Source organism: Dromiciops gliroides, chromosome X, assembly GCF_019393635.1.
Source record: "Dromiciops gliroides isolate mDroGli1 chromosome X, mDroGli1.pri, whole genome shotgun sequence".
Lineage (NCBI taxonomy): Eukaryota > Metazoa > Chordata > Mammalia > Microbiotheria > Microbiotheriidae > Dromiciops > Dromiciops gliroides.
The window spans coordinates 25022111-25040321 of NC_057867.1; the positions used below are offsets into that span (position 1 = coordinate 25022111).

Below are 18211 nucleotides of genomic sequence, written 5' to 3' on the forward strand. Positions count from 1 at the left end.
AGCCTGAGACCAATTTATATTTTTTTTTGAGGCTTTGGATTTAGCAGTTTTGACTTTGTTGTCTTCTTCCAAGTGTATGTTTTGATTTTCCTTATCACCATAGTAACTTCCTATAGTCAGAATTTTTCTGTCATTTGCTCATTCTCCTAGCCTCTTTCTTGACTTTTAACTTGATGCTAAAGTGGAGCTCTGCTTCCAGGATGGAGTGCATACTTTCCCAAGATTCAGAGTTTTTGTGTAGCTGTTTTCAGAGATAGTTGTGGGGTTTATAAGTTTTCAGTTCTTCCAAGGTGGCATGAGCTAAGAAAACATGTGTTTACTACTCTCCTGGTCTGTGTTTTGGTCTGTAAGTGACTACAAGCATTCTTTCTTGCCTTGGAACTGTGATCAGGGTCCCTTTCTCCTCTATGGCCACAAGCTCTGGTGTGCTAGTGCTCCTCCTCATCCTGGAACTGCCACCCAGGACTGTGACCTGGATCCAAGTATGTGCAATGCAACAGAATCCTGCCCCCAGTGCCAGCAAAGGGACCCCTGTAATCTCCTTCTGACCAGTTGTTCAACCCTCTTACTGTCTGTGGGCTGAGAGCTCTAGAAGCAGCAGCAACTGCTGCTGCTGTTGCTGATTTAGTCACTTCCAAGGCCTACTCCTGGTCTGCTGAGGCCAGGTCTGTGCTGGTGAGGCCTGCACTAGACTGTGCTTCACTCTCACCCTGATGGGACAGACTTTTTTTTGCCAAGCTCCTAAGTTCTCTGGCTGGATAATTGTTTCACTGTGTCCTTTTGTGGGTTCTACTACTCTAGAATCTGTGTTGAGGTGTTATTGAAAAGTATTTGGAGGGGTATTTGGGAGAGCTCAGGTGAGTCCCTGCCTTTTCTCCATTACTTGGCTCACTAAGCTCAGTTTTGACTCTATCAGTAAGGTATTGAGGGGCAGCTAGGTGGTGCAGTGGATAAAGCATTGGCCCTGGATTCAGGAAGACCTGAGTTCAAATCCGGTCTCAGACACTTGACACTTACTAGCTGTGTGACCCTGGGCAAGTCACCTAACCCCAATTGCCTCACCAAGAAAAAAAAAAGAAAAGATAAATTCTAGGTATAAAATAAGGTATTGGACCAGGGTTACATGGCAAGTTAGAGATAGAATAAATCAGAATAATCGCCCAGGTCTAACTCCCAGGCCAGGGTGCTTCCCCATGGTTAGGTTTCATTAGTAACTCCCTGAAATTATCTCTAATTCATCTTTTTGTTTTGTTTTGTTTTGTGGGTCAATGAGGGTTAAGTGACTTGCCCAGGGTCACACAGCTAGTAAGTGTCAAGTGTCTGAGGCCGGATTTGAACTCAGGTCCTCCTGAATCCAGGGCTGGTGCTTTATCCACTGAGCCAACTAGCTGCCCCCAATTTATCGTTTCATATTTTGTTTGTACCATTTGTTTGTCTATTGTCTCTCCTAATTAAGTCACAAGCTCCTTGAGGGCAGGGCTTGGTATTGCCTTTTTGTGTGTCCCTAGTATTTAACACAGAGCCTAGCACATAGTAGGTACTTAATAACTGTTTGTTGACTTAACTCCCTGGGGTCCACACTATCCCCTGGGACTATGTTGGTAGTGGTTCCCTATGTCACAGAGAAGAAAACAGATAGAAAAAGGAAACATATGTTGGCATTCAAACTTAAAGCCTTTGGCTATGTATTCCTCCTCCCTCACAATGTCCCTCCAACCCAAGATTGTACCCCTTGAAACAAAAATACAGAGAAAATCTTGTGGTACCTAACACGTTGGTCACTACAAATCCCTGGTTATTTCCACGAAAGTCAGGTGGGTTGTTGACATCACAGATATAAACTCCACTGTCTGAAGGTTGCATGTTGGAGATAGTGATGGAGGCATTTCCTGCGGTGGAGGCCCCTGTAATCCGGTCCTTATACTTTCCAATGTCAGATGGTTGTCCACCAGCAGAATAATAAATCTGAGACAACAGAGAAATAACAGGCAGGTGCATAAAAGGAAACTTTGAATATTCCAAATCATAGCATGTCACCTGGTAGATCCGCACACATACCAGGACAAGCCTCTCTGCAGTATTGTTAGTGTAATGAGGCTGGACTGGACCATGGCATGCACAGATATTCCCTGTATGGTTCCAGTCCAAATGACCATGCAGAATAACCTTGGATTGAACCTTTTAGCCATTATGACTCAAGGGTTTGCAATGGGAGATGACGGACAGTTCTATCATTAGCTTCTGATGACTCAGAGATGGATGAATGAAAGCAGTGTGGGGATAAAAAAGGGAAATGAAATGTGCCCCTTGGTCACATTAATCTTCACACAGTACCTACACAATGGGTGCTTAATAAATGTTTATTGACTGACTGGTTGCTCTCTCTTTTCTTTCCCCTTTAGGTAACAGGACTACTTTGCACTGCTTCTGAGAACTGAGTGAGAGAAGAACAGCTACTCTGTCTCCTACCTGGCCCATGGGGCTTTACACACACTCTCTCTTTGTATTTGTTCTTTCCTGGTCCTAGGGAAATGAGTATTCAGAGATGAAAGTGTCCAGGAAATCTTATGAATCTGGAAAATCCAGAGGTCCCATTGGAAGACCTATCAGCAGCTAGATCTGAATGGCAGCAATAGCTGCAGTGTCTATAGGGCAGCTGCCTTTCTCCTCCTCCTTTGACCTTTCTCTGAGGCAGCTCAAAGTAGTTGAGAAAGAGAAAATGACCAAAATGTGGGTCACTCTTTTTGTATATCTACTGAGTTCTGGTTCAGAATCCTAAGTCATCAAATTTTCCAGAACTCTGGGTCATCTCCCATTGTCATCATCCCTTGTGTCATCATGGCCAAAAATAAGCTCACCGCTCCCCCCCCCCCCCAAGTGTGGTCACTTGGACTAGAACCAGTCAAGGAATATATGTGCATGTTCCAAAGACCGTCCCCATAGGCTAGTCTACTCCCACAACATCAGCAAGTTGATATCCAGCTTCTGTATAAAGATTTCTAACAAGAATGAGCATCTTACCTCCCCAGGCATCCCACTTTACTTTTGGACAGATCTAATTGTTAGGAAGTTTCCCTTATGTTGTTTCTTTGTCATTTTCTCCCCATTGCTCCTAATTCTTTTTATTTTTTTTAGTGAGGCAATTGGGGTTAAGTGACTTGCCCAGGGTCACACAGCTAGTAAGTGTTAAGTGTCTGAGGCTGGATTTGAACTCAGGTACTCCTGACTCCAGGGCCGGTGCTTTATCCACAGTGCCACCTAGCCGCCCCCATTACTCCTAATTCTACCCCCTGGGGTCAATGAGAACAAATTTAACCCCTCTTCCACAAGAGGTCCCTTCATATACTTGAACATAGCCATCCCAGAGTCCTCAAGTTTTCCCTTCTCCAAGTAAAACACACCCATTTCCTTCAACCAGTCCTCATATGACAGGACTCCAATGTTCTTTGTGCTCCCATTTGCCTGTCTCTGCACACATTCTAGTTTGCCAATGTCCTTCTTAAAGCATGGCACCACCCAGAACTGTGTAGAATGCTTTTCTTTATAGTGTCTGGATTAAATTGGTCTTTTGGCAGTCATAACACATTATGTACTGTGCTTAGCACAGTGCCTGACACACAGTAGGTGCTACGTCAATGTGAGTCATTATTATGATTACCTCATATGGAGCTTGTGGGCCACTAAAACCCTCTGATTTTTTTAGACTTGTGAAGCTTATTTTTAAACCCATGGACAAAACAATTTATCTTTATTAAATATAATGATGATGATGATGCACATTTATACCCTCTAAGGTTTGCAAAGTGCTGTACATGTTATCTCATTTGGCCCTCACAACAGCCCCCCAAGGTCGGTGTTATTATTACCCCTATTTTACTGATGAGGAAACTGAGGTAGACAAAGGTTAAGTGACTTGCCAAGGGTCAGACAGCAAAGTAAGTATCTGAGGCTAAATTTGAACTCAGATCTTCTTGACTCCAGGTCAAACATTCTATCCACCATACCACCCAGCTGCCTCATGAGATCTAGTCCCAAAGTTTAGCACAGATCTTTTTTGATCCTGGCTTTATCATTTACTACCTTGGGGCTAAGTCCCAATTCTTCTCTCTCCCTTAAAACTCTTTAGTCTAAGCTTCCTTGAAAACAAACAGAAATTTTGATCAAGTCATAAATCTTGATAGAATCAAAAATTCCACTCACTCCCTGGGCTTTGTAATCAGCATCTTAAATGTGAGGGATGACCTTAGTCATTTTCTTCTGAGATGCCCCAGCAGAGGGCACCAGTCTAAGAACCCTGGGAGCTTTGCACACTGCACAGATAGCATCTATAGAAAGCTCGTTTTTCCACTAAAATACAGACAGCTGCTCTTTCTAGTCCCCAAAATGTGAGAAAAAGCAGTGATGCACTCCCACTTGTAGGACAGCTAACACATGGTAGTCTCTCAACAAATACAGACATCCTACAAGTTCCCTATGGCCCCATATACACTGGAGAAGTTCATACAATTGACAGATTATACTATAAAATGGTAATTAACAAAATATCTTGCACTGGATTTTTAAAAAATCAGGAAAATAAATCAGTATAACAGACTGAGAATGAAAGGGATACAATGTTGTTTGTTAAATCCCAAATAACAAAACAGTGGGGGAAGAAAGGCATTATACAATAAAACCTGTTACAAAGAACAATAAATTTCAAGTGATTCAATGATATAAATATATATTTTAAACACCCCATAAGAACATTAGAAAGAAAGCTCAATTGTGGAGAGGAAGAAAATCCTTCTCTATTAAACCAAATGAAAAAAAAAATTCAAGGAGGCAAACTAGATGGATCTGAATATAAAAAATAAAAGGATTTCTGCAACGACAACAAATCAATGTCCCCACCATAAAAAGGAAAGAAACAGACTAGGAATGAATCTCTTGAGTAATAGTTTCTGATAAAAATCTGACATCCAAAATGTGTAAGGAATGAACAGAATTGTTTCAGTAATAACCCTTTGTTATATATAAACAAAGGACGTGAACAGGAAGTTTATGAAGTAAAACAATTTGCCAATAGCCCCGAAACTCCCTAATAATCAGATAAATGAAAAATAAGATGATTTTTTATATCAGGTTGACAAAGATAGAAAAAAACAAAACACAATAAACTTCAATTCTGGCCAGACTGTGGAGAAACAAACGCACCATTACATTTTTGGTGGATTTGTGCAGTGGTGTAATCTTTTTGAAAAGCAGTCTGGCATGAAATAAGAGCCGTTCAATTGTTTGTACACTTTGACCCCACTATTAGGACAATATATTCTACTGTAGTATCCCAGCTACCTTATTAGGTTTCCTAGGATCCTTTTGTTCAGAACCACTGTTCGCCAGCTCTCATTTCTTCTAAATCTCCAACTGTGCAGACTTTAGCACATGGCATCATAATAAAGCAAAGGAACATTTACTTAGAATAAAAGGCAAGGCTAATGAAGCAGGGGGCATTTCTGGCAGCCTCTCTCCAGCCTCCTCCCCAAATGGCTGCCTCCCACAAATCTCCAGAGAAAGCTAATCAACTCCTGGTTAAAAGCTCAGTCTCCTCAGCCCCAGGGGAGGGGGCACGTCCGTTTCACTCTCGCTGGCTCTGGTCTGTTAAAAAGGTTATTGTCTTGTTAATGGTTCCTTCAGATCACCTCCCTTTGGGTCTCAGCCCTGCTGGATGGTGCTATTCACACAACCCCTGTCTATCCCTCCATCTCCCCAGCGGTTTCTCCTGCAGTCTCTTTTCTCAGCTCTCTTTTCTTTTCAGCAGTGTGTTAGACTGGCAGTCACAAAAATGGTATTGGGGGGTCACTGCCCTCTAAATCTTGGTACCTCAGGACGGAGTTCCTGAGAAAGTACAGCCAAGACCCTGTTGCTTCCCCTCGGGACAGGAGGAAATGCCTCTGGGAAATAGAGACAGGCTTGCCTCTGGGTTTCATTTTCCTCTCCTTCCCTGTAAGTTCTCGCCAGCTCTCCTCTCTGGCCCCATCTCCCAGGCTTCCCAGCTGCAGTTTCCTCAAGATTTCCAGCCTACTTCCATTCAAAACCTCTGGACATGGAGAGGCCCCTGACACTAAGGATGTTATTGGCAAGAAGAAAAACCCCATCTGTGCACAAAAAACAAAAAACAAAACCCAGTGGCTTTGTTTGTAAAAGCAAAAAACTGGAAAGTCTTTTTGTGCAAAAACTGAATAAGTCAGGAGTATGTGAACACACCGGAATATTGTTGCATTATGAGAAATGACCAGCATGATGCCTACAAAGAAATCATACAGATAAACGTGAAATGTTTCGGAGAGAAGAAAGTAGAATGGTCCTTCCCCCAAACCAATCTACACACTGCCTAGACTCCATCAGCAAAATCGGATGGAGTCCAGAGGAAGACAAAGATGCAAGAAAGGGAAGCACGTGGGATTGGTATTATTTTGTTTAAGATGCTCCTTTAAGAATACATTAAAATCCCCCCCCCAAAAAACAAAACAAAACAAAACCAAAACAAGAATACATTTTTTTTTTTTGCGGGGCAATGGGGGTTAAGTGACTTGCCCAGGGTCACACAGCTAGTAAGTGTTAAGTGTCTGAGGCCGGATTTGAACTCAGGTACTCCTGAATCCAGGGCCGGTGCTTTAACCACTGCGCCATCTAGCTGCCCCCAAGAATACATTTTTAATCCTTTAGAGTTTATGGTTTGAGGGGCAGCTAGGTGGCGCAGTGGATAAAGTACTGGTCCTGGATTCAGGAGGACCTGAGTTCAAATCCAGCCTCAGACACTTGACACTAGCTGTGTGATCCTGGGCAAGTCACTTAACCCTCATTGCCCCGCAAAAAAATAGAGTTTATGGTTTGGTGCCTGTCTTTTTGTTTTTGTTTTTGTTTTTTTGCAGGGCAGTGAGGGTTAAGTGACTTGCCCAGGATCACACAGCTAGTGTCAAGTGTCTGAGGCTGGATTTGAACTCAGGTCCTCCTGAATCCAGGACCAGTACTTTATCCACTGCGCCACCTAGCTGCCCCTTTGTGCCTGTTTTTTGATGTCTTCATTTTGCTTGTTCGAATATTTGATATGTTGATGGTTACCAAGTTTATATTAATTATCCAGTCATACATTTTCCTTTAACAATGTTGATAATTTCTGGTTTTGCATCACCCTCATTTTCAAATACACTCAAATATATTCATTCTGTAGATACATGCTTAACCGTGTATATGTAATCCAGCCTCAGATGCTAGCTGTGTGACCCCTGGGCAAGTCACTTACCTCACTCTTTCTGCCTCAGTTTCCTCATCTATCAAATGAGCTGGAGAAGGAAATGGCCAACCACTCCAGTATCTCTGCCAAGAAAACCCCAAATGGGGTCACAGAGAGTCAGAGATGACTGAAAATGACTGAGTAAAAGTTCCCCTTACTCTGAAAAGCATCAGCAATATGATGTGGCAATGGAGACTACTGTGATCCTGGGCAGCTTCAAGGAATAAGGGGCTGATAGTCTGGAGTCAGTATTCTGGAAAACTGTGGTTCATTGTGGGCACCACATCTCAAGAAGGACATTGGGAAGCTGGAGAACATCTAGACAATGGCAGCTATGATGGGGAAGGGCCTTGAGTCTGTGCTATATGAGAATCAGTTGTAGGAACTGGATATGTTTAGACTACAAAAGAAAAGACCCAGGAGGCCAATGATGGTGGTGTTCAGATACGTGAAGAGCTGTTACAGGGAGGAGAAATCAGCCTCATTCTGTTTGGCCCCAGGGGGCAGGAAAGGGCTAAAAGTTGCAAATAGGCAAATCCAGGCTTGATTTCACACAAAACTTTCCTAATACTGTTATCCCTTCCACATCTCGGGGGTTAGGGGTGCAGTGCCCCCTCCCAAATCTGGAAAATCCAGGTAAAAATTTTTGGCCCTCCCTTCATACCAGAGAAGGTCTGATTTTTTTTCTTTTTCTTTTATGGGATGGTTACAGTACCTTATTGTAAAATTTGGGTTGATCGTATACAATATTATGCCTATATCTTATGCATTTCTGAGTTTCTAAACTTTTTCTGTGTCATCTGTTGACCTTTGTGTGTCATCTGCAACTTCCCCCCAAATCCCTCAAATTCCCATTTAATTTCTTTTTTTTTGTTTGTTTGTTTTTTTGCGGGGCAATGGGGGTTAAGTGACTTTCCCAGGGTCACACAGCTAGTACGCGTCAAGTGTCTGAGGCTTGATTTGACCTCAGGTCCTCCTAAATCCAGGGCCGGTGCTTTATCCACTGTGCCACCTAGCCGCCCCCCCCCCATTTAATTTCTTATGTTGACCTGAGATATATCAAAATCACAATGGGGAAAGTTGCAATGTGGAAGGGCCAACTGTAATCAGATCTATCTCAGAGTAGAATGGGCTACAAGACAAGACTAGGTGACCCCATATTGACTTATAATGAGAATTCCCGTCAAATGCTTAAATTCTGATTTCAAAGGGATGGGATGTCTAGATGCTCCCAATTAGATCTGGCCCCAAATGGAAAAAGGGAGATTGTCTTGGGAAAGTTGTTGCTTGCTTTTTTTTCAGGTTGTGGCATATTTCTGTTCAGCCACACTAAATCATCTGACAGGTATACTGGGCACAGACTAGAATAAGAACATTACAATCCATTTCTTCAAGGGGTCAGACTGCCAGCAACTTCAGCTAGCAGGAAGGGATGCTGGGAACCTGGTAGTAGTTGAAGAAAGGTTCTGAGAAACCAAAGCAGCTGTCATAAACCCAGGCATATTACTGTATAGGAGAGGCCCTCAGGGTCTATTGACCTTATTTTGCACACAGTGTTAACAAAATTGGTTATCCATTTTCCCAACCCACAACTGAATGATTCAATTTAACAAGCATTGATCTGATGCTTAGTATGTACTAGGCACTGGTGATACAAAAGCAATAATTCACAAAGCTCTCTCAGAGTGCTTATATTCTGTCATCCCAACTGATCGGAACGGAGGAAGATGAGAGACTATTTACTAGAGGTGGATACATTGACAGTAAAGAGAAATGATAGTTGGCAGCAAAGAAGGAGCTGGCACAACCAGTAAGCTGACACCAGAATAATCTAAGTACAGTAGTCTGGGTCCATTACAGTAGAGACAAACAATCCTCCAGAGTTAAAAGGAGCTTCAGTGGTCATTTATTCCAACTCCTTTCCTGATTCCTGAATTTCCTCTATAATACTCCCAAAAGGTGGCCATCCAGCCTTTGATTTTTTTTTTTTAGTGAGGCAATTGGGGTTAAGTGACTTGCGTAGGGTCATACAGCTAGTAAGTGTTAAGTGTCCCAGGCCAGATTTGAACTCAGGTCCTCCTGACTCCAAGGCCAGTGCTCTATCCACTGTGCCATCTAGCTACCCCTGAATATTTTCAATTAGGGGCAGCTAGGTGGTGCTATGGTGGGTAGAGCACCAGCCCTGAAGTCAGGAGGACCTGAGTTCAAATCCGCCCTCAGACACTTACTAGCTGTGTGACCTTGGGGAAGTCACTTCACCCTGATCGCCTCCCCCCAAAAAAGAATATTTGCAATTAGAGGGGAAGCATTTTTTCACAAGGCAGACTCATTTGTATAGCAATCAATGTTAGAAAATTATAACTTATCAATATAAGGTCTGATATCTGTGTCCTTATAACATCCACCAAACTACTCCCCACAAGTGGCTACCCCCCCTGCCCCGAATTCTTCCTTCATGTGATAATCCTTCAAATACTTGAAGGCAATTATCACATTTTCCTGCCTTTTCACTCTCTCTCCACTACTTCTCTTCTCCAGACAAAACACCTTTGGACTTGGAGTGAGGAAAACCAGGGCACATTCCTTAACTTCTCCTAGCCTCGATTCCCTCATTTATTTATTTATTTATTTATTTACTTATTCACTTATTCATTCATTCATTTATTTATTTATTTATTTATTCATTCGTTTGTTTGTTTATTTATTAGTGAGGCAATTGGGGTTAAGTGACTTGCCCAGGGTCACACAGCTAGTAAGTGTTAAGTGTCTGAGGCTGGATTTGAACTCAGGTACTCCTGACTCCAGGGCCAGTGCTCTATCCACTGCACCACCTAGCCGCCCCGATTCCCTCATTTATAAAACAGAGATTATAATAACATCTACCTCAACAAGGTTGTGGGGATAAAATGAGATATTTGTAAGACACTTTGCAAATCTTAAACCATTCTATAAATGCTAGCTATTAATAATAATTATTATAATAATAATTATTATTATCTTCCCTCCTCCCACTCCATGGAAGGGAAATAGTTGGTTTAATCACAGGTGTTGTCTCCTGGGACAGGATGCTCAGATCTGCTCTATACAATGGGCCAATCGAGATTCAGAGATGTTGGAAGGCAGCCCTATTATGCAGAATATCGTAGCATAGAGAGTGTATTGATAGCAATGAGGGTGGCAAGAGCAGGATGGAGTCATAACATGTTAACACTGCTGCCCAACAGAGCAATCCACTGTCACCCAGCAGAGACCCTGAGCAGAGAGGCCACAAGGGAGGTAAGTTTAGGTGGGGAAGAGTCTGACTAGGAAGCTACAGGTGTGGTCCCTGGGTCACTAGGGGGTAGCATGAAGTCACTGTGGGGTGGGACACGGAAAGAGAATAAGGAGCAGTGTAGGAGGGCAAAGGGTAGATGCCAGAGAGATACTTCCTAGTCCAGCCAGGGGCTGATCTTGCCTGGAGAGAGGTAGATGGGATTCTTCTCCTCCCTTTCCCAACAATAAAGTAAGGGGCTTTGGGGTGCAGGCATTTGTTTTGTCTTACCTGAGAAGTCCAGCTACATCTTCCCCGAGCATCTCTTGTATGCACCACTTTTAGACACTGACTGAATGCCTCTTCCTCCATACTCTGAATATTGAGGCATGGGTAGTGCTGCATTTGGGCAGAAACGGGCCAGTCGGAGAGTTGAATGCTCAATAGATATTGCCACACAAACCCAGAAGCCCCTTCATGCAGTCGCTTCAAAATCGCACCTTCCATGGCACTGAGGTGTCTCTCAGCTGAGACTCACAGTCACCATTGTCTATGGGGATGCCATTTTTACCCTCTACTCCCAAACCCACACCTGTATACACTGGCGCTGAGAATCACCATTTGACAAAAAGCTAAGTACATTTCTTATGGTCAGTTTTTGTTTTTTTTTTTAGCATGAGCTACTCATTAAAGTCTTAAGAATTTTTTGAGTCCCAGAGAAATTATAGCCCAACTGAATCCAAGCCTCTATAATAGCTGGGACAAGGGGTCATCCGGCTTCTGTTTGAAGACCTCCAATGAGGTGGCATTGATCAGTTCACCAAGCCGACCGTTCTCCTTTTAGACAGCTCCAATCATTAAGCTTTTTTCTTCACACAAAATCTAAATCCACCTCCCAGTAACTTCTACCCACTGCTCCTGGGTCTACCCAGAAGCTCGAATGTCCTCCCTGAATCTTCTCTTCTCCAGACTAACCATCTCTAGTTCTTTCAATGGATCTTTATATGCCTTGGTCCTACAATACAACTGTAATCTCTTTTCCTTTCACCTTAAGCACAGAGAGGTGACTCGCAATATAGAATTCTGAATTGTTCCAAGCAAGAAATAAATTTGTTATATTTTTTCCATCCTCTTTTAAAGAATCCCATTACTTGGTAACAACAACATGGATATTTCTTGCCTCGGTTGATCATTCCAGGTGGCGAGCCCACGGGTTCACTCATCACCATCTCGGCCAACATCTCCAGTGACCCACAGGGTCACAGGGTAAAGTGGCTGAACTAGGCAGGTAAGTAGCAGAGTACTGGACTTGGACTTAAGAAGATGGGAGTTCAAATACCGCCTCAGACACTTTACAAGCTGTGTGACTGAGCAAATCACTTAACCTCTCTCAACCTCAGTTTCTCCATCTGTAAAATGAGAGGGTCAAACTCAATAGCCTGTAAATGTCCTTCTATCTGTAAATCTGAGATCCTGTGAACCTAGAAACTGAGTTCACTGTGGAGCCGGAAGAGACTGGATCTCCAGTCTAGAAGCCTGGGGGCCTATAGGGAAATACAATGGAGTCATGAACTGCCAGTAACACCACTCTAAAAGCAATCTGTTTGAGGGCTGAATTGTTTTACTTATTGAATGAAATCAAGGAGAGCGAACTGCTTCAAAAACTAGTTGGCCTGATATAAATGCAAGGTCATGTTGCTATGATTTATCTTCAATGAGATAGCTCATTGACTTCAAGCAAATCGAACTCTTACTAAACAAGAGGTCACTGGTATGCTCTTTATCTTAGAAGAGGCCACTAGTTTCTTCCCAGTCGAACCAAAGACTAGTCATTTCAAATTCAGATCGAGGGTTGGTTTTATGTTTCTAGCACCCTGATATTATGACCGAAAGTTGCTATCTCTTTCTAAAGACAGGCAAGTCATATTCCATCTGCCTCTGAACCATGGGACAAAGGCCTGGGCAGTATGCATCTGTTGTTTGTTGTTTGTCCTTCATTCTAGAAGAGGACCATGGCATTGGGGTGATGTCCTGACTTGCAGTGAATTGGATTTAAGTGAGGGAGGTCTGTGCAAGGTCACCAACCTCATTCTTTCCTCCAGAGTCATCTGGATCAGTGGCAAGATATACATCAGGATGACTGGAGATGACCCCGGATGTTTAAGGCAATTGAGGTGAAGTGACTTGCCCAGGGTCACCCAGCTAGTAAGTGTCTGAGGTGAGATTTGAGCTCATGTCCTCTTGACTCCAGGGCCAGTGCTCTAACCACTGTACCACCTAGCTGCTCCAGTATGCATCTAGGGACTTGTGGAAAGGGGAAGAGAAGATACCTGCTCTAGGGGATGGCAGTTGAGAGGAGGACTCTCTTCCCTAGGGCAAGGATCTCTTCCTCTCACCAAGTTCCCCAGGTAGGGGAGGACATTGTACTGTTGGAAGGGGTTTCCCAGTACTCAGGGCCCTATTCTCTCAGGTTGCCACTCTCTGCTAATGTTTTGTGTCTACAACTTTCTAAGAAAGGAAGAAGCCCACATCAAGACAGACTCAATATTAATTCATTGATTGATTTTTTAACATCCAAATAGAAATCCCAGGGGAAGTTCACAGTAATGCCCAACTTCTTTCCTTTTTTCAGTAACTTAACAACCACTCCAACTGTCTTTCCCTTATCTCGTTTACCATTCTATTCTACTTGCCTTGTCTTACCAACTACATACAGTGCCTTCTCCTCCAATCATAGGATCATAAATTCAGAGCCAGAGGTTTTCTAGTCCAGAAACCTAATTTCTACAGACAAGGAAACTGAGGCTCAGAGAGGCAAGTGACTTTCCAAGGTCACATAGCTAGTAAGTGCAGCAGCTGGGATTTGACTTTAAATCCAGTATATGTTTCACTGTGCCCTCCTGTCTCTCTGTGAGTAAAGTGACCTTCTCCATCTCTTAGAGATCATGATGGGCAGCATGGCATCCTTGAGGAGAGCCCAGATCAGGGGCCAGCAGGTTCAAAGCTCTGCAGGGCTCAAGGCAGCAGGCAGCAAGCAGCAAGTAGGGGGTTCAGAGGTGGACACATCCGAATATTACTTTCTCTAAATGCCCCTATTTTCAATGCCAGGATAGAACACTGTTTATGTTAAGTCAAGACTCAAAGCCCTTTTTGGAAATAAAACTGTGTTTTGGAGATAACATTGGACCTTGTGAGAGTGGGGAGGGAAGAAGAGCTACAATTTCAGAAACATCTCATCCCTCTCGGATTCAGGGAAATTCAATGATCTTCTCATTCTTTTTTTTTCTCTTTTTTTCTTTTTTTTGAGGGGCAATGAGGGTGAAGTGACTTGCCCAGGGTCACACAGCTAGTAAGTGTCAAGTGTCTGAAGCTGGATTTGAACTCAGATACTCCTGAATCCAGGACTGGTGCTTTATCCACTGCACCACCTACCTGCCCTCGATCTTCTCATTATTGTAAGATTGTACAATTACCCATCCCTGTAGGGAGTATGGGCCAACACTAGGTTAACAGGGAACCCAAGGAAATAACTAGAGATATTTACTGGCCAGGGGATTTCACTGATATAGGGAACTCCCTTTCCTAATATAGGTTAGCACCTGTTCTGCCACTGACAGTCTTAGAGAGTTGCCTAGGGCACTGAGAGTTTAAGTGACTTACCTAGGGTCACACAATTAGTGTGAGTCAGAGAGGAGATCTGAAGCCAGGTCTTGCTAGTTCCCTACCCCCTACATCACACTTCCTCTCCTCTGTGAAGTGGATAATTGCAAAATAGAGAAACTGGATAAAACCACATTTCTATATCACAGAAATGATTCATGAGACCTTCGACCCTGGCTTTAGCTGCAAGGGGGTTATATTTATAGGAGAACTTGCTTTTTCCACTCCAGGAAATGCTGTTTCAAGTCAAACACTTCCTGGAAGAATAGCCATCTACTTTATCCTTTGTTTCAATGGGCAGTTCTTGAGGAGGGAAGAGGAGGGAGGAAAGACACATGGAAGTGTAGGCTATGCAAAAACAAAAGGTAACAATAAAAACAGAGTCAAAAATCTCCCTCACAGTACAGGCTTCTCCTCCTCCTCCTCTTCTTCTTCTCCTCCTCCTCCTCCTCCTCTTATTCTGTTCTTCTCCTCCTCCTCCTCTTACTCTTCTTCTCTTCTTCTTCTGTTCTCTTCTTTTTCTGCTCTCCTTTTTTCTTCTCCTCTGCTTTTCTTCTTCTTCTTCTTCTTCTTCTTCTTCTTCTTCATTGATGGAGTGGAAATTGCTAGTTGATTTGATCTTTGATCTTCTTCTCCTCCTCCTCCTCCTCCTCTTCTTCTGTTCTTCTCTTTTTCTGCTCTCCTTTTTTCTTCTCCTCTGCTTTTCTTCTTTTCTTCTTCTTCTTCTTCTTCTTCTTCTTCTTCTTTCTTCTTCCTTCTTCTTCCTTCTTCTTCCTTCTTTTTCTTCTTCTTCTTCCTTCTTCTTCCTTCTTCTTCCTTCTTCCTTCTTCTTCCTTCTTCTTTCTTCTTTCTTCTTCTTCTTCTTCTTCTTCTTCTCCTCCTCCTCCTCCTCTTCTTCTGTTCTTCTCTTTTTCTGCTCTCCTTTCTTTCTTCTTCTCTTCCTCCTCTTCTGCTCTTCTTCTTTTCTTCTTCTCCTCCTCCTCCTCCTCCTTCTTCTAATGAAGAAACTGTCAATGGAATGTTTCTCAAAGAAAAAATAGACAACAGACTGAGATGGAAAGTCCCCCCAAGCTTTCACACTTAGCTGAGTAGCCCTTCAGTCATAATGGTGCACCTGGAACCCAGTGTAAACAAAGTCTAAGTCTGTAAAATATTATATAAGGTGTCCCAAAAGTCTTAGCACAAAACTGTACTGAGACTTTTGGGACATCCCGTATGTACAAGAAAATCAGGCAGGCCCTTTATAGAAATACCTCAACCCCTGGGGACTGTCTCTATATTCTCACAGCATTTACAGTTTAGCATGCCAATCAGTTTTCAAACCCTAGTGCAAGACCCTCAGCACTGTGGGAAAGACAAAAGAAACACAAAGGCCCCCAGCCTCATGGAGCTTCCAGTCAAGTTGAGGAAATAAGAAAATGAACAGCCATGAAAATACAAGCACCACAAGTCAGGGAGCCTGGCAGGCTAAGGGTCAGAGGAGCAGGAGAGGCGGCAAGGGCATGAGCAGGATAGACTGTGAGGGAAAAATGGCAGCCTTGTATGAGGATAGGGCCCGGCTACTCAGCAAGAGCTTGCCTGGGATCTGAGAAGGTCTCCAGAGGCTGAAGAGGATCCCGATAGGTGAAAAGCAAGGGAGAGTTGGTCAATTAAGAAATATAGGCATGGAGAGGCAGTGGTGGGGGGCCTTTTGGGGTGGCAAAGTGGCAGATGAGTTCCTGGGCCAAAAATCAGAGGTGAGGAGTGCATGGGAAGTGTTCTGGGAGCAATGGGCAGAACTGGGGGGCTGGGTAGTGTGGGAGGTCAGGCTGATTGACATCTGATCACACAGGGCTCTGAATGCCTGGAGGAAAAGATTGGCTTTCCTCTTGTCTGTGATGTTTGTTTTTTTTTTTGTGAGAGGGCTAGAGGTTGGGGGTAGGAATTGGGTCTGTGCTTCCATTGATATCGGGCCCTTCCCAGCTAAAGAATCTCCCTCTACCACTGAGCTCAGCACTTTCTTTTTGTAGCTTCGAGATTGGCCTGGAGGACCTCGAGGTGAAGGGACTTGAGCAGGGTCATACAGTCAGGATGCATCATCCGAGGTTGGATTTGAACCCAGGTAACCCTGATGCCAAAGGTGACTGCTCAGTTGCTGCTACATGCAACTCTTGCCTTGCTCAGTTCTAAATCCCTGGTAGCCAGGACCCAGTGCTAGGCCCAGGGGAGGCGCTCATTGATGGAGTGGAAATTGATAGTTGATTTGATCTTTGAGCCCCCAGTATGGTTAGGAGAGGCCTTTCCTTAGTTCTCCACCTTGGCAGTTGCCCTGACTTCACACACCTTTACTCCTAGACCATGGAGAGAGGAGCCAGCACACAGTAAATAAATGTTTGTCAAAACAGAAATGTTTGAGAAAGACCAAAAAACTGAAGGAAATTTTAGTGGTGCTGAAGACACATTACCTATACCATAGCTCTTCACCTGTGGGTTGTGGCCCCATATGAGGTCACATAACTGAATTGGGGGGGGGGTCACGAAAACAGTAAATGTTAATGTAGACCTATTTTATCTACCCATATACCCATGGTCATGTAAAAATTGCTTGGGCAAAAAGGGGTAGTGAGTGGAAAAAGTTTAAGAAGCCTTGGCCTAGGAGGCAGCTAGGTGGCACAGTGGATAAAACACTGGCCCTGCATTCAGGAAGACCTGAGTTCAAATCTGGCCTCAGACACTTATTAGCTGTGTGACCTTGGGCAAGTCACTTAACCCTCATTGCCCCACAAAAAAGAAGCCTTGGCCTAGACCAGGGGTCTCCAAAATTGGGCAGGCCATGCTATGACCTCTGGGGAACCATAGGATAATCCCAAGAGATATGTGACCAATTAGGGGGAGGCTGGGAAGAGGAGTACTATCCCACCTTCCCTCCAATAGTCAACCATAGGGCTGGCCTCCAGCACAACCACATCTATTCTTGACCCACTGTGACCCAGAACTACTCTCCCTCAACCTTTAGCCCCTCTGGGCTGTTTTAGATTAATCACTTGGCACCCAGAACAGCAGCTGTACTGGTGCCATTGGAAAAATTCCACCTGCCAGTCCAGCATCTCTAACCCCTGCCCCCCAAATCACTTCAAGGCTGGGGCAGTGACTGCTGAATAAGAGTGGTCACCTCTCCCCCTTTTTTGTTTTGAGTGAGACATACCAAGTCACACAGTAGTACATGAATTTAATCAATAAAATATATATACTTATTGCCAGTGTACACTGACCCCCCCATTTTACTGATGGTGGACACAATCAAGCAATTGCCTCGTCTGCTTGTGGGTATGACAGACCCAACCTACTTACCCAGGTCCTAATAAAGGTGAAACCATTTGCAAGTGAAGGTATAATGCCAGGTAATTGACATAACATTCTTAAACTAAACACCTTTGTTCCGCTAATTCTGCCTGTGTTTCTTGCTCTTACAAAAACCAACCCCGCTAAGCATGAGCTTTAAGCCACAACTAGTTAACTGTACCCACGTAGGAATATGGTCCTTACAGTGATTATTTGGAATTTCTTGATGTGGTAGAAGGACCACTGAATGGTAAGCTGGTCTGTGGTGGGGGCAGTCGTGGTATATGTGCAGAGCAGAGTGGCATCCATCCCAGCCGTCACATTCACCACCTTCATTGGGATGGTCACCTCCACTGAGGTGACAGAGCCTGAAACAGTAATGGCACCAGTTACTCATGATACCTTGCTTACAATCGACAGAGTATATTTACACGCATTCTCTTATTTAATGAAACCAAGGAGATGAGGGGAAGTTAGAGTTCAACTCATTGCTGGTCAGTCATTTTTCAGTCGTGTCCGACTCTTCATGACCCCATTTGGAGTTTTCTTGGCAAAGTTGCAGGAGTGGTTTGCCATTTCCTTCTCCAGCGCATTTGACAGATAAGGAAACTGAGGCAAACAGGGTAAAGAAACTTGCCCAGGGTCACTCAGCTTGTAAATGTATGAGGCCAGATTTTTTAAAAAGTAAGGCAATTAGGGTTAAG

The 18211-nt window shown here is 43.7% G+C and overlaps 1 protein-coding gene across 1 annotated transcript in view; it reads right to left on the reverse strand.

The window, feature by feature from the left end:
* VSIG1 (V-set and immunoglobulin domain containing 1) overlaps window positions 1-18211 on the reverse strand; it is a 37907-nt gene that overhangs the window by 16691 nt on the left and 3005 nt on the right. The window contains exons 2-4 of the mRNA XM_043973574.1: window positions 17712-17875; window positions 10818-10925; window positions 1767-1965 (exon numbers count right to left, since the gene is read on the reverse strand). Coding sequence (XP_043829509.1) covers window positions 1767-1965; window positions 10818-10925; window positions 17712-17875 — 471 coding nt within the window. The remainder of the gene's footprint in view (window positions 1-1766; window positions 1966-10817; window positions 10926-17711; window positions 17876-18211) is intronic.